Below are 15,475 nucleotides of genomic sequence, written 5' to 3' on the forward strand. Positions count from 1 at the left end.
TTGGATGGACCCAATATTTCCTTTTTCTTTTTCTTTTTTTAAAAAGAGAGAGGCCAACAAAATCATCCTCACTGCTTGAAGACATTTTGTATAGTTTTGCGAATTCTTTCGCAACGGATTAATTAAAACGCATTGGACTCAGTGACAATACTTGACGTACTTGACAATACGTCACGACTTACTTACAGTGTGCAAGGTCTCTGTGCGTGACGAATTTTTAAGATTGCGAATGCGAAAAAACGCATGCGAAAATTTCGGACTCAGTGTGCAGAGACCTTAAGACTAAAATACAGTATTAACATTGTAGACTACAAATACATTTTAAAAGAGGTACAGGATCTGTAGACTAATTAATTATAGGGAAAGGAAACTACATATCCCATGACGCATATCGCGTATCTCGCGATAGTTTCACAACGAGACTTAATATTCATCTTTGAGGATGTTGAAAAGCTTCTGACCGGCGGAAAAAAATTGTTAAATGAATGAATTAGATTATGAAGAGTGACGATTTGTAGATGGTGCTTTTCCTTTAATACATACCTTACGCAATCTATTTTTCAGTTACTTTTTAAAAGTGGTGGGGACAATATCGAGCCTGGTAAAAAGTGGTGGGGACATGTCCCACCCGTCCCACCCGTAAATTACGCCTATGCACACAGAACTGTAAAGGTATTCCAGGCAACCCGTCAAAATAAAAGTTCGGTTTTAATATTAACGGTATTAATATTGTTCAGCAGACAGCACTGCTAATACTAGGCTACTATTAAAATTATTAAAACTTTTTTTTTTTTTTAGTAATGATCACTCAACAGTTATTCCATGTTTTAATTTTAATAGTAACCTCCCTTTGTTTGCCAAAATAAATAAACTTTGATTTTCAATAATTTAAAGAGAAATTAAATTAATGTTTTATGTCTTGATTTGAAAACCAGATACAGAACACAGAATTTCTGAGGAAAAATAAAACATTTCATTAGGCTATTTTAAGAATAAATTTAAATAAACTAAGTTGTTTTTATGCATTCAAATAATTAGACATACTACACCAGAATTTAATAACAATAAAACATATGGTGAAAGAAAATAAAACACCCACTTATGAAAGTGGATGAAGGTTTTACATTTCTTGAAGTCTTTAACAACCTAGAAATGATGATTCTGTCTGAGCTTTGTGTTTTAAAATGAACACGCACTAATGTAAACGTAGCCTAACAGATGTGTAAACTGAAAACAATTTGAACTTTATTAAAATTATTTATTTATTGTGTTGGATATATTTTGTTCCTTTGTGCAGTGGCTCAGGAGATGAGACTTTGAGTCTGTATAAATATCAACAAGCTAAAAAAAATAGTTTTTTCAGATAATGTAATCTTATTAAAACTGATTTTATAAAACTGGTATCGAAAAAAAGTACCGTTCAGGAACCGGTATCGAACTCAAGGTATCGGTATCAATATCGAAATTTTTTGAACGATACCCAGCCCTAGTCTTGGCAAGCTTCCTTGGAAGAACGAACTCGGAAGGACGCGAGAACACAGAACGCACACTTATGAGAATTGAGATGTAACTTACTGCGTTCCTGCTTAACTGACCGCATAGTCTCAGCATAAGAAACGGCCAATGAACAATAAATATTACAAAATGTCATATCATAACTTATTAAAACATTTCATACTATTATAGATATTACTTTCATATAATTGTATTGTTTTATTTTACAGCGTTATATGTTTTACTGTTAAGATTCATTTTAATATGCCAATAAAAATGCAGACTTTCTCCGGGTCTTATAACTTTATTAAAATTAACCAAAACAAAACGATAAATGTTTACTTTCAACTTGAAGAGCCGTTAAGTATTTGTGAGAGCGACTTTAAAGCTTACAGGCTTCCGTACACCGGCCACCCACAGCGTTTTCTGGGATTTCTAACGGCTCGATTCTCTCAAGTCTGCACTCGATGCATCCTCAGTTTCAAGAACATATCCGGGCACTTTCATGCATCCTCTGTACTTGCGTTCTTGAGAATTGGAACTGAACTTCGACGGTTAACGAGAACACAAGGACGCAAGATCGCTGAAGAACGCATATTGAGAAACAGACAAAAACAAACCACAGTGAACATGGACAAAGAAGCTGATGAGACCGCTTTGGTTGGCCCTGTGGATGGGAAATTTAAAAATCCATATAAAAAAAACTTACTTCTCACTGTTCTCAGGTCAAATATTTATATGCGATTAAAATGCGATTAATTTCGATTAATTAATTACAAAGCTTCTAATTAATTAGATTAATTTTTTTAATCGAGTCCCGGCCCTAATATATATATATATATATATATATATATATATATATATATATATATATATATATATAGTAAGGATTAGCCCTTATTTTAATTTAGCTTTTAAGGAATATATTCTTAAGATTCGATATTGATATGATATTAATCAATACGTATAATTTTTAGGGTTTTAACGACTCGTCCAGCGAATCGTTAAATTCAGTATATCTTTAACAATTTTGTTTATCTTATTCGTGGCCAATGATAAAACAAACCAAATAGCACTTTATCAACAACACTACTAAGCTAAAATAACACAAAACAGAATACGTACACACACAAACACACATACACGCTGCAGGCAATGAATTGTTTTGATTTGAAGAGAGTTAAGGTTCTAATGCTCGTTTCCAAAAATGCTCTAACTTCAACCTGAGGGAGTCACAAGCAAGGAACTTTACTATCTTTACTCTTAAAGATGAATGCAACCAGTTTCCAGCAGAATTATGGAGAATTAGTTGATTACTTCCTCTGAGTCGTTTCGTTCCTTTCCTGGTTGAGGGAACCCCGGGTGCGGATTGGCTGCTGAAGTCGTCGTTGCGTGATGTAACTGGGGATGCCCTCTTGCAATTGGTTGGTTTCTCTGTGACGTGATGACGGTCTTAGGAAGTCTGTTTAGAGCTCTTTCGGCCTCAGGTGTTAAAGTTTCTTTGGTCAGAACTTTGAAGTCATGTGTGGATCCTCGCCAGATGGTGTATGGATGAGAGCGCTTAACAGCACGATCAGATGAGGAGCCGAAGTTTCAAACTGCGCGCGAGCAAGTAGCAAGCAGCAAGCAGCAAGCAACAGCACACCAAAGTTAGGTGTCTGTGTTTATTGGGCTGATTTCAGTCTGCACCTTTTTCTGTTTGATCCAATCACAAGTGTTTCTGTAGGGTGGAGCCCCGCCCCGCACGGCTCCGTTTTCCGTGCGTAAATCCTTTGCTATGTTTCCTAGCAGATTCCTATAAGTGTTTTAATCAAACATAACGATGAGAAAAGTCAACTTTCATCCGCACCAAATTATTGCTGACGCAACTAGCTTTCATTCAAAATCAAACACCAAGTATTTTGCATACCCAAAGTACATATATCAATTTTATCTATTACGTGGTTAAGGCATAGATTAAACGATCCTAAATTTTAAATAATCACACCAAGCATGTGAAAGTAAACAATAGTGATCGGGAAAAATTAGACATCAAGAGATTACAACAATAACACAGATTCCAATAACACAGCAAGCTTATTTTATTTCATAAAATAATTTATTTCATTTAATTTCATAAAATACAACCTGAATATATATTGTAAATATATTGTATATATTGCTTTTGAGTATATTGCTTCAATAGCAGCAGCGATTATTATTTGTCCTTTTGGGAACACTTATAAAGGTCCGATCTTCTTTGTTCTGCCAATAAGAAGAAAAGGTGCGTTTCTTTGCTGGGAAGAAACGGGAGGTCATGGGAATGTCACTCCGGATGGAGATCTGGTGATTTTCTTAGATCGGACGTCTGTTGTAAAACCATCATCTTTGTTGATACCATCATTGAATTACTGCGTTAAACGATCAGGAGATATCAGGGAGGGTCTGTGCTGGAGCCTTTCCAGATGCCACATGCTTTGTACTGTTGATTATGCGACTTTTATTTATGGTAAACTGGTCAGGAACAACATTGATGGTTCTGTTCTAAATCCATTTCAGATGTTCCCTCAAATTTATCCTGGGTTTTAGAGGTCTCCTGAGATAAGGAGATTTAGGGCAGGAAATCGGCCAGTCAGTCAAATGCAGATGCTGGGTGTGGAAGTCTTAACTCCTGCTAAGGAATGTGCTGTCTTGAAGTTATTTTGTGTGTGTATCCTGCTCTACAAGGCATTACAATATATATATATATTAAATTTGGATGTTAAAAGAAAAGAGGAAGTCAATTAGAGCTCTAGCAAAAATAAAGGGCATGGAGAAATCAAGAGTTTGGAAACCACCAGCGACACCAGCAACCAACAACGACCTGATCGGCTGAGAAAACAACAGTAGTTGATGACAGACAAATCATAAAAGCTGTGGAAAATGGACCCTAAAAGAGTGTCTGTAAAATCACCAACAACTTCCAGCAAGCTGGGGTGATGCTCTGACAATCTACTGTCCTCAGGAGACTTTGACACAGAATTACAGATGCTACACAGCAAGATGCAAACCTCTGACCAGCACCAAAAATAGAAAGGCAAGATTAGAGTTTGCAAAAAAGCACAAAGGTGAGCCAGAAGAGTTTTGGAACTGTGTTTATGGACCGATGAGACAAAGATGAACCTTTATCTAAGTTATGGGAAAGCAAAAATGTGGAGAAAAAAAGGGAACTGCAAATGATCCCAAGCATACAGCCTCATATGTAAAGCATGGTGGAGGTGGTGTCATGGCATGAGCATGCATGGCTGTCTCTGGAACAGGCCCTCTCAACTTTACTGATGACTTAATGTATGATGACAGTAGCAGAATGAATTTGGAAGGGTACAAAACCATCTTGCCTACCAATATTCAAGAAAATGCCACCAGATTCATTGGGATGTGCTTCATATTGCATCAGGACAATGACCCAAAACACACTGCCAGTTCAGTCAAGGAATTTATAAGGGCAAAGAAATGGAAAGTCTTAGATTGCCCAAGTCAATATCCAGATTTAAATCTGATTGAACATGAATTTCACCAGCTGAAGAGGAGAGTAAAGGCAGAAACTCCCCAAAACAAGCAACAATTGGAATTGGCTGCATTAAAGGCTGGGAAAAGTATTTCAAAGGATGAGACCAAGAGTCTGGTGATGTCTATGGGTCACAGACTCACTGCTGTGATTGTGCGCAAGGAATCTGCAACTAAATGATAGCTTTTGATCTTTTATATCGGCCTTATGGTCAACTGTCCCAATACTTATGCTCACATCAATGAGTGGGATGAACTCTAAAAGTGCTGTTCTTTTTATTTGGTAAAACATGTATGTGTTGAAATGGCTAATAATAAAATGTGACATTCTGTAGTTTTGTCTCATATTCATCTTTTAATCATATTTGCAAATGACTCCACAGCCAACAGAGCAATTTTGTCTTTACTGTTGGAGGGCACTGTGTATATATATATATATATATATATATATTAGGAATGTGTGTGTTTGTGTATCAGCATGTTTTCAAAACTTTTGTAATATTTATTAGCATATACTGTAGTATTTTAGAAATGCACTCTTTATAGTTTTTATTTTATATATAAATGTTTTACATCTATATTTTTACACACAGACACACACAATAGTACACACATTTAAAAATTAGTTTTAAAATACTACAAACATTTTCTAAACTGTTCAGATTATATATATATATATATATACACACAAAGAAAAAATAAATAAATAAATAAATGACAATGAATGAATGAACAGAAGACATAATAAAATATTTTATATTTAACAAAAATATTTTGCATTTTTATAATTATTGCAATATACTTATTATATAGTACAAGACACAGCTTTCCTACAGTATATAGACACACTTTCTGACTAAAGCCAATGGAACAGTACTTGGCCTGTGGGTGTTTATCTTCTCCCTGGTCGCATGAAGGTCTTAGTTTAATTTCATTAAGTCTTTCAGCCAAATTTCATTTCCTCTTTTGACGATTAGATAAACCCACTTTGCTTAACTAAGTTACAGCAACTCTGGAAGTGGGCGGAAAGTTTCCGACTGTTAGGGACTCATCTCCTTCCACCCTAACTCACTCCTGACTGAGCACACATTACCGTTCCCGGGCTAAATGTATCCGCAAACAGGCACGTCGTATCCGCCAACTCTACCTGCGAGGAACTGCGTGCAGCTGATCCTGGATCGGTTCATCCTGTCCTCATCACTGATGTCTGAGGCTGATGTCTGTTTGTTTATGTTGTAATGAAAGCAGCGCAGCCCACTCTTGACAGAGAAAAAGATTTGATATGATCTCTCCCGTCCTATTATGCTCACCATTCTCATTGATTTAGAGTTCACATGCCTGTTTGAGCTACAAAGGTATGTTTAAATGTTTGTGGGGTGTATTTTTGGTGAGAGTGTGGGTGATGAAGGTTGGCAAAATCAATTTTTGAAACCATGTTTCTTGTGTTTCGGGGTTTCCATGGTGACAGGCCACAAAAAACACAAAAAACTAAGTGGAAAAGAAAGAAGCAAAGTGCTATGATGCAATTGCTGCAGAATCATGGGGAAAATGATGGAAGGATTGAGAAATGGATGTGCAGTACTGAGGCCTCTAAGGAGGGGGTTGTGTCTCAATGAATTCCTTATTTCTGGAGGGCACGGGACTGAAGAGAGTGTCATGCAGTTTGTAAATGGTCCAATTCTTTTTTTATTTATCAGACACATCATGAAAACAATGTAGCATTCTCTTGTGGCAAGATAAACGCTGGCTGCCATTCGTGAGGGATGTTCACGATTAGCTCAGCGAAGATATCTCTGTGGCGCGCGGTGTGAACATACACGCTTGGAGATAATGTGTTTGCTCATTAGGGATGACTTCCAAAGTGTACTACTTTTTAAAAAAAAATAAAACATGTCATTTTTGCTTTATAGCTATGCCGAAAAGAAACAAAAGAGATCTTGTGCAACCCTTTGCAAACGTTTTAGATGCCATGATGTAAAGCGCATTATTTGTGTAGCACATTCTTCATGTAAGAAGATGAAATCTGAAAATCTTTTTTAAGTATTATATTTTCTGAAGGGAACTAAGTGATTTTGGTGTCTGCATGTGCAAAACTCACAGGTGGTTGCTAACTGAACTGGGTAAAAATCAAACAAACAAAAAAAAAAAACACTGAGAAGTCTTTATAATCTCCATCCAAAATCAATGGTTCTCAACTGTTTTTGTTTCAGGTTAAATGTTTCGGCTCAGTAAGATTTTTTTTTTATTATTTTATTTTATTTTTTTCATTTATTATAGTCAGCATTGCCATCACACAGACACACAATAAAGTGTCACATGATCTTTTAGAAATCATTGTAATATGCTGATTTGGTGCTTAGTTATATTTCTTCTTGTTCTTCTATTTATTATTATTATTATAAATATTTATCAATTTTATAAAAGATCAATGAAATGGGATTCTTTGGTGAATAAAGTTTTAAAGTTTTTTAAAGTTAAAGTTTTTCGTCTTTATTGTCACTTTTGATCAATTTACTGAAACCTTGCTCATTGAAAGTATTTAAAAAAAAAAAAAAAACTTAAAAAAAAACTTACTGACCCCAAACATTTAAATTGTAATTTATATAAACACAGCAACAACATTTTTAAACTTAAAAAATAATATTAATAATAATAATAAAAAAAATAACACACGAAGCTAGAAAGGAAAAGAGATAATTTTGTTTTCTTAAAATTTCAATTGGTCTCATGCCAATAATTCAGCTGCACAACATTGTAGTCGACACAAACCATGCTTATCTTCATTGCAAATGAAACCTTGTTGAGAACCACTGCTCAGGTCCCTCCTTCAATACGTCTATGGGATATTTTCACCAGTTCTACCATCTGCCAGGTGAAAATCAAACATTCACTCAAAGTAACAGCACACAACTTTTCAACCAGCCAACACAATTTGGGGTATCATTCAAATGTGTAGAACTGTCAACCTTAAGTATGCACCAAAATAAAGGAGATTCAAACCCAACTAATGAGAAACCACAAAAGTTACAATCCTTATCGTCCACAAGCTACAGTATGTTCTGTCAAACCGAACCATCACCATATATTCTCTCCAACCACTATTATCAAAGACTTTTAGACCCTTAGCCAACTCTGATCTCGACTTTCCTCTTCCAGTAATCAGTTCCCAACACACATCCATTCCAACCGCAAGAGCATGAGCACTGTTAGGTCAGAGAAGAGTACCTGTGGGGGAGCCCTCCAGAACCTCCCCAGAGTAACGTGGCTCCTTGAAGACCGGTCGGTTGTCATTCTGGTCAATAACAGACACGTCCAGGTCTACTGGTCCCTCTACCAATCTGCCACTTAGGTCAGTGGTGGATACCTGGAGCTGTGGATGAGAGAGGAAGACAGTGATTTACACACACATGCGCAAAAAAGAAAGATTCAGCTGTTTCTGGGAGTAATTGACAGGAAATAAAGTGCTTCTTTGGCTGCTTTCAGTGTCAGGCATTTGAGATTTCACTTGCGATGTGAGATGATTGGCAAACAGTTTAATCTCAGAATGAAACCTGAAGAAAACTTTTGATGGATGACAGGACTTTTAATAAAAGGAACATTAACATCCTGTGTTGCCAGCTGAAGAAATACAAATATACAATGTTTAAGAATAATCAGGTATATGGCACAAACAAAAATAATCTCCAGAGATGTTTTACGCTTCACACTGTTCTCTCTCTCTCTCTTTTCTTTCATCATTTGCTCACTGATATGAAACAGTGGGTTGTTTCTTCAATTATGGGCCCTTTTCGAAATTGCTAGTTTGCATACTATCAGTATCACCAGAGCCACCATGAATAAATGCCATTTCTACCTCAACTATAATCACTCATTTGGGATGGAAATTAAATTTGCATCATTTTAAAATAAAATACACATCTTTGTCTTCAGGCTAATTTCATACCTAGCATTGCTTTTAACCAAAATAGAGACAACTAAATAATATTTTTCCTACTTTTTGAATTTGATAAAATTGTAATTTGATTGAAAGTGATACACAATAACAATATCTCGTTTTGTGTCAAGCATGCTATTATTGCATAAATTAGTTGATTGAAAAATATATATATTTTTTAAACAATTCAATTAAAAAAATGTGGGTTAAAAAAAGGAAAACAAAATACTGGTCATTTTTGGTCATGCTTTAATTTCTCTAAAATATATTTGAATGATACACACTGAAATGTAATACATAATACATAAAAATGCCTGTAGCTGCAGATAGACCAAACATGAAACGTAGATTGTGATAAAAAAAATAGTATGGATGTTGTTGCAAAAATGTCAGACATGGACTGCCAGGGTCTTTAGGATGGCCTCATGGGTAATGGCTACCTATGGAGTGGTTTGTCTGTGATTGCGGCTGATTTGCGATATGAGAGCCTGTCTGCTCTAATGGCGCTGAGGAGAAGAGATACAGAGGAAAAATGGATTACTGGTTCTCAGAAATACACAGGCAATTTATGAAGGCACTACACAATTTAATTCAATTGCACTGCTTCTTGTTTGTCTGATGCAGGGTGTGATGCTGAAACCAGATTATATATCAAATATTCATGACAAATTTGTGATGATAAGCAATGTTTGATTAGGTGTGATGCACTTTTAATGCACTTTTTATATGACCATTAGGTAAAGACTGTCATTAAACCTGTTTTCACAATCACTTCTTGTGCTGCAGCCATAAGAGTGCATGAGAGTGACTGAGGCAAAAATATTTCAATGAAATATGCTGACGCTTGTGGCACAGAAATTACTCAAATTACAACTCAAAGTTTGATTCTTGCCTGTGAACTGCTGATTCAGTGCTTTAAATCAGAGCTTTGAATAGATTCATTCAAATCAAAAGTTTGAAGATTTGTTTGCATCATCACTAAAATATGCTCAACAGCGGCATTTTACATATTTCAAAATGTTGTAAAAAAATAAATAAACACAGAGCCATATTATATATATTGAATGTGACAGTAAAGACATTTTTTTAGATTTGTATTTAAATGAATATATAATTAAATGCTGTTATCTTGATTATTCCTCAAAGAATCCTGAATAATAAAATAAAATAATAAAAATAAAACAAAAAAAAGTTTAGCAATTTATTATCATATTGTTATATTGGTTCTTATAAATTATTAAATGAAAAGATGAATTACCATTCATCTTTCATTTAGTTAAAACAGCAAATCAACATGACTGGATTATTTTAACTTGATTTACAGCAAGAATACAGCAAGAATTCAGAAAGGCCACCGCAAATTTATCGAATATGACTGTAAAGACATTTATAATGTTGCATTTCTTAGATTTTTTATTTAAATTAATAAAAAAATTATATGCTGTTCTTTTGAATATTCCCCAAAGAATCCTGAATCAACAAAATAAAATTGCTGTTCATTTTCATATGGTTATACTGGTTATTTTAAATTATTTAACAAAAAGATTAAATGTCATTCATTTAGTTAAAACGGCAAAAAACAAAATATGACTGGATTACTTTTAACTAGATTTAACTAGATTTTTAACAAATACATACACACACACACACACACACACACACACACACACACACACACATATATATTTAAATATATATATATACATACATACATACATACATACATACAGTGTATATATATATATATATACTACAAATATATATTGACGTACAGTGAAAAATACTGAGATATAATTTCTGGGATAAGCCAAACCGTGTACCCTCGGCTAAATACTTCAAACAGGTTTTATGTGAAAGCAGACAATTTGCTTAAAGTGTGATAGTTCACCCAAAAGAGGAATAGTTCACCAAAAAATAACAATTCTGTAATCTTCATCTCAGACATCCCCAGGTTGCTCCAAACCTGTAAGACTTACTTTCTTCTGTGGAACACACACACAAGTTATTTTGAAGAATGTTGTTATCGAAACCAAAATGACAGTTTGGCAAGGACATGAGGGTAAGTACATGAAGACTCTTTTGTTTTTCCGCAACTCTTTTTTTTCCGCAACTCATTATCCCATTTTCCCAGCTTGTTTTTGCCTGACCGGACCAAAAATCCTCCCTTAGAGGCAACGAGCCAAACCACAGAGTCCAAGGTGACTGGAAAAAAGAAGAAGAGGTAAACCCGTTGGGGAGAATAGATTCATATAGAGATAAAAAGAAACGGAGAGACGGGAAGCCATACACAGCCTTAAAAACAGGTAGACAACACAGAGAGCCATGTGGGGATGAATGAATATGAATCAACAACAACAGCGCAGGGACGCATTTGGGAGTGTGACGGGAGGGGTTCGTAAGAAGAGAAAGAAGATTTATCTGCTTTTCACAGTGTGAAGTTTCACAAGGGCCCACCTGAGAGCACGGCGCTAGCATCTGCCTCACTTCTGTGCCTCAATCTCTCAGCCCCACCGCCTCAGAGCCGGGCCTCCCCAAAGCCCATATCACTTATTCATTCCTCCCTTCTCCGAGCGCTGCCGTAACCGCGTGCGTTCTGCACACCCCCGGGAGGTGCGCGACGCAGAGCAAATGCAGCGAAACGCACAGCATGTCCTGTCTCTCTGCCTCAAACATGCACGCCTGTACGTCAAACATCATACCCCAGGCCAGACACGTTACTGCTTACTAGACACTCCTGAGCAATTGGCCCGTGAAACATGTTAACCTGACGCAAATCACTGTCTGATAAAAGAGCTCAGAACTCTCCTACTGGGCACCTCTAACGCTCCCCTGTAGAGTTATGTTTTATTTGCACACCTGTAAACTGTGCTGAAGCAACACTTGGAACTTTAGTTTGTGTGAGGGGGGGAAATAAAGAGTTTGTACTGACAGCCTTGCAACTTATTGCCTCCTTTCTACTCTTTACAAAGTTTACTCTTTACAAGTAACATTCTAGAAGAAGGATGTGTCCTTCATATAGTGCATTCACTAGGTAATAAAAAAAAAACACTTTAGCAATGAATATCTGATGCCATGTTGTTAAATTGGCAACTTATTTTATTTTAATTGTGAAGATGGCCTTTCCACAACTCTTTGTTTCCTATAGATCCCTTGCGATCAACCTGTATGCACACTTTTAATAAAACTGATTATAATGGAAATAAAAGCTAATATTTGGTCTTTATTCTTCATATATACTCTAGACTTCATTTTTTTATTAGTATTATTATTAATTATTATTTTAATTTTTTTAAAGGAGTACACTGCCATTCAAAGGTCTGAGGTCATTTGTTTTAAAGAAAGAAATTAAAACTTTTACTCAGCAAGGACACATTGATTAAATTGATCAAAAGTGGCAGTAAAGAATTCTACATTGTCACAGGAATTTGAAATAAATGTGGTTCTTTTAAACTTTCTATTCCTCAAAGAATCCTGAAATAAATGAACAACAAGTTTCCAAAACTAAACTAAACTAAACCAAAATAAACTAAAATAATAATTATCATTATTATTACTACTAAAATTAATTATTATTACAATTATTATTAATTGCTATCATATAACAAAAAAACCAAACAAAAAAAACTCTACATCATTGAAATGTATCTTGAACGACAAATCAGCATATTCAAATGATTTCTGAAGGATCGTGCTAAAGACCGGAGGCTGCTAAAAATTTTGCTTTGCCATTACAAGAATAAAATACATTTTAAAACATAAGAAAAAAAATAATTCCGATATTATTATTTTCATTTACTGTATTTTTATCAAATAAATGCAGCCTTGGTGAGCATAATAGACTTAAACCAAAAATAAATATCTAAGCAATTGTGGGGATGCATAAAAGAAGAAATCTTACAAAAATGTACAGGTGCATTTAGGCAGGTGCTTTTAAGAAAACTACTTACAATAAGTAAATAAGCAATTTGTCATTGCAAATTTCATATATACAAATCTACTTTTAAAAGCTCCTTTAAAAGGCACCTGTCTTATACTGTGACTCACAACTTCCCTGGCTCAGAACGGGAACATTAAGAGCTCAAATTAGTGGCTCATAACTCCAAGCTGCGTTAACGGATGATGAGTCTCCCCCTCCCTTCTCACCCCAGTGGAAATGACCAATGATAGCACTTGCCATTTTGCATTACCCTAAGAGCCCATCAGGAATGATCCATTACACAGAGTGGACAAAACAGGGGAGTTCCTCGCTCTGCCAGCACATTACCAGAGTGCTGCGATCGCTGCCAGTAATGCATGACATCACTCTGCTTTCTCTGTATCTCGCGGAGGCATGGGTCAGTCTCTTTGTCTGGCCCTGACCGGTGCAGTCATGAGCAGTAACGGTTCGATACATCATCACAGCCTGCTGCTCTGCATTCACAGACAGAGAGAGAACATTTACTAGGGTTCACGCCAACAAATCGATTCGTTTTGCCAAGAAAGAAAGAAAGAAAGAAAGAAAGAAAGGAGATTTTCTACCTAAAATAAGAAAAATCTAATTGTGAAATATAAACTTGTAATTATGAGATAGTCTAGGCTATGATAAAAAGTCACAATTACGGGAATAAATGGCAAAACAGTCACATTATGAGATATAAAGTCACAAATATGAATAACAAAGCTGCATCTGTGAGAAACAAACAAGACATAAAATTGCAACAACAAAAAAAAGTTGCAATTATAAATTTAAAATAAAAAGTAATAATATTAATTGTAAATACGTTATTTATTTATTTTACTCTGAAGCCATACTAATCAAATGTAAGCAGATAGTATATATTGTTAAAATCTGAAATGAGTTGTTTTAGATTAGTTTCAATAAATGGGGTTGTGAAATGTACAGTATTTACAGAACTATTTAAATGGAAAAAACACTGAGATACAGTATGTCTCAAAATATCTTATGTTCCAAAAAAGAAAGAAAGTCATAGTTTTGTAACAACATGAGGGTAAACTGTCGGTAACACTTTAGAATAGGGAACACTTATTCACTATGAACTACTTTTCCCTCAATAAATTCCTAATTTGCTGCTTATTAATAGTTAGTAAGGTAGTTGTTAAGTTTAGGTATTGGGTAGGATTAGGGATGTAGAATAAGGCATTAATATGTGCTTAATTACTACTAATAAATGGCTAATATTCTAGTAATAAGCATGCTTATAAGCAACTAGTTAAGAGACCATAAAATAAAGTGTTACCAACCTATCCATTTAATTTACAAAGATTTAAGAAAATGTATGAACCATTTAATGAATTTGCATTTTTTAAGAAAACTGATCAGTGCCTCCCTCGATTCTCTCAAATTCTCACAATAATCTTGTCAGCATGAACTGACAAAAAAAAAAAAAAAAAAGTATGCCTTTTAAATCGTTTATATATGTATGGCTTTTAAATTTGAAGCTAAACAACATTTATAGCAGATTAAGCTACAGCAAGTATGGCGCGCACATTACAGCAGACATCAAACATCATTACACCCCGTCAGACCCCCCGGCGTGGCTCATTTTCGGTAAAACAGACGTGTCAGCGCACTACAGGAGCTCACTTCTCAGCACACAGAGTTCCAGGCCTCATTTTCAGGAGACGTATGCTCACAGGCATCCATTGTTTCAACTATGCAATCATCCGTATGGGAGAAGGACGAAACTTACGTAAGGAGACTTCAAAAAATAGCACCCTTCACATATCCAGAAGTCTGATTCCTTTTAAAGCACCTTTGATATCCCAGACTCTCTCTCCACAGAGATGCCAGCCTTAACTGGCAGAGTAGCTGCTGTTGTTTTCATCCTATTGCCCTCCCTTTCTACCACCTGCTCTTTTTGACTCTCATCTGAAGGGTGTTTACATCCCTGTCAAGTGCACTTATACCCCGCTGGTGTTCACGCAGACCCTGTGAACCCTGAGACACAGGAGACGGAAAAGTGCTTTCTCTCCCCTCACCGCAGTCAACACGTCCTCAGGTGATCCACTGCAAAACAAATGGCACATACATACTGAAATCACTCTGATTCTGAGGACAGTAATGGACTGAAAGGGATAGTATATAGTTTTTCATTGGACAGTAGTAGATGCGATTAATGGAATATTTAATGTATATCTATCGATTAAAAAAAAGGAAAACGTTACATAACATTATAGTCATATGTTTTTGCACCCATTTTAATTATACTTCCCTACATTTCATTTCACAAATTGCAATTCCGCATCTTGCACTGAATATGAATTAAATAAATTTTATTCTTAATTCAGTTCTGAATGCACAACCCTGGTATCCACACATACCGCTGAACCTAATGGCTATACAAATGAGTTTTCATCCCATAACACGGACCTAAATGCATTAACAACTGAAATGATCAGAATGCAAATGCTATATATAAAAAATTAAATAAAAAAAAATCCATTTACAAACCTAATTCTTTTAATGCTGTAGCCGGCCTGTGCTGGTGTGATGCATCACTTTACATTCGGAGCAGGCATCCG

General features: G+C 35.5%; 1 protein-coding gene across 3 annotated transcripts in view; it reads right to left on the reverse strand.

Moving 5' to 3' along the window:
• The window catches only part of LOC306888196 (cadherin-13-like), a 345,271-nt gene that overhangs the window by 152,927 nt on the left and 176,869 nt on the right, over positions 1-15,475 (reverse strand). For all 3 annotated transcript variants that reach the window (XM_079446382.1, XM_079446381.1, XM_079446380.1), the window contains exon 6: positions 8,245-8,389. In XM_079446382.1, the coding sequence (XP_079302508.1) occupies positions 8,245-8,389 (145 nt within the window). The remainder of the gene's footprint in view (positions 1-8,244; positions 8,390-15,475) is intronic.

Source organism: Barbus barbus (assembly GCF_936440315.1).
Source record: "Barbus barbus genome assembly, chromosome: 22".
Lineage (NCBI taxonomy): Eukaryota > Metazoa > Chordata > Actinopteri > Cypriniformes > Cyprinidae > Barbus > Barbus barbus.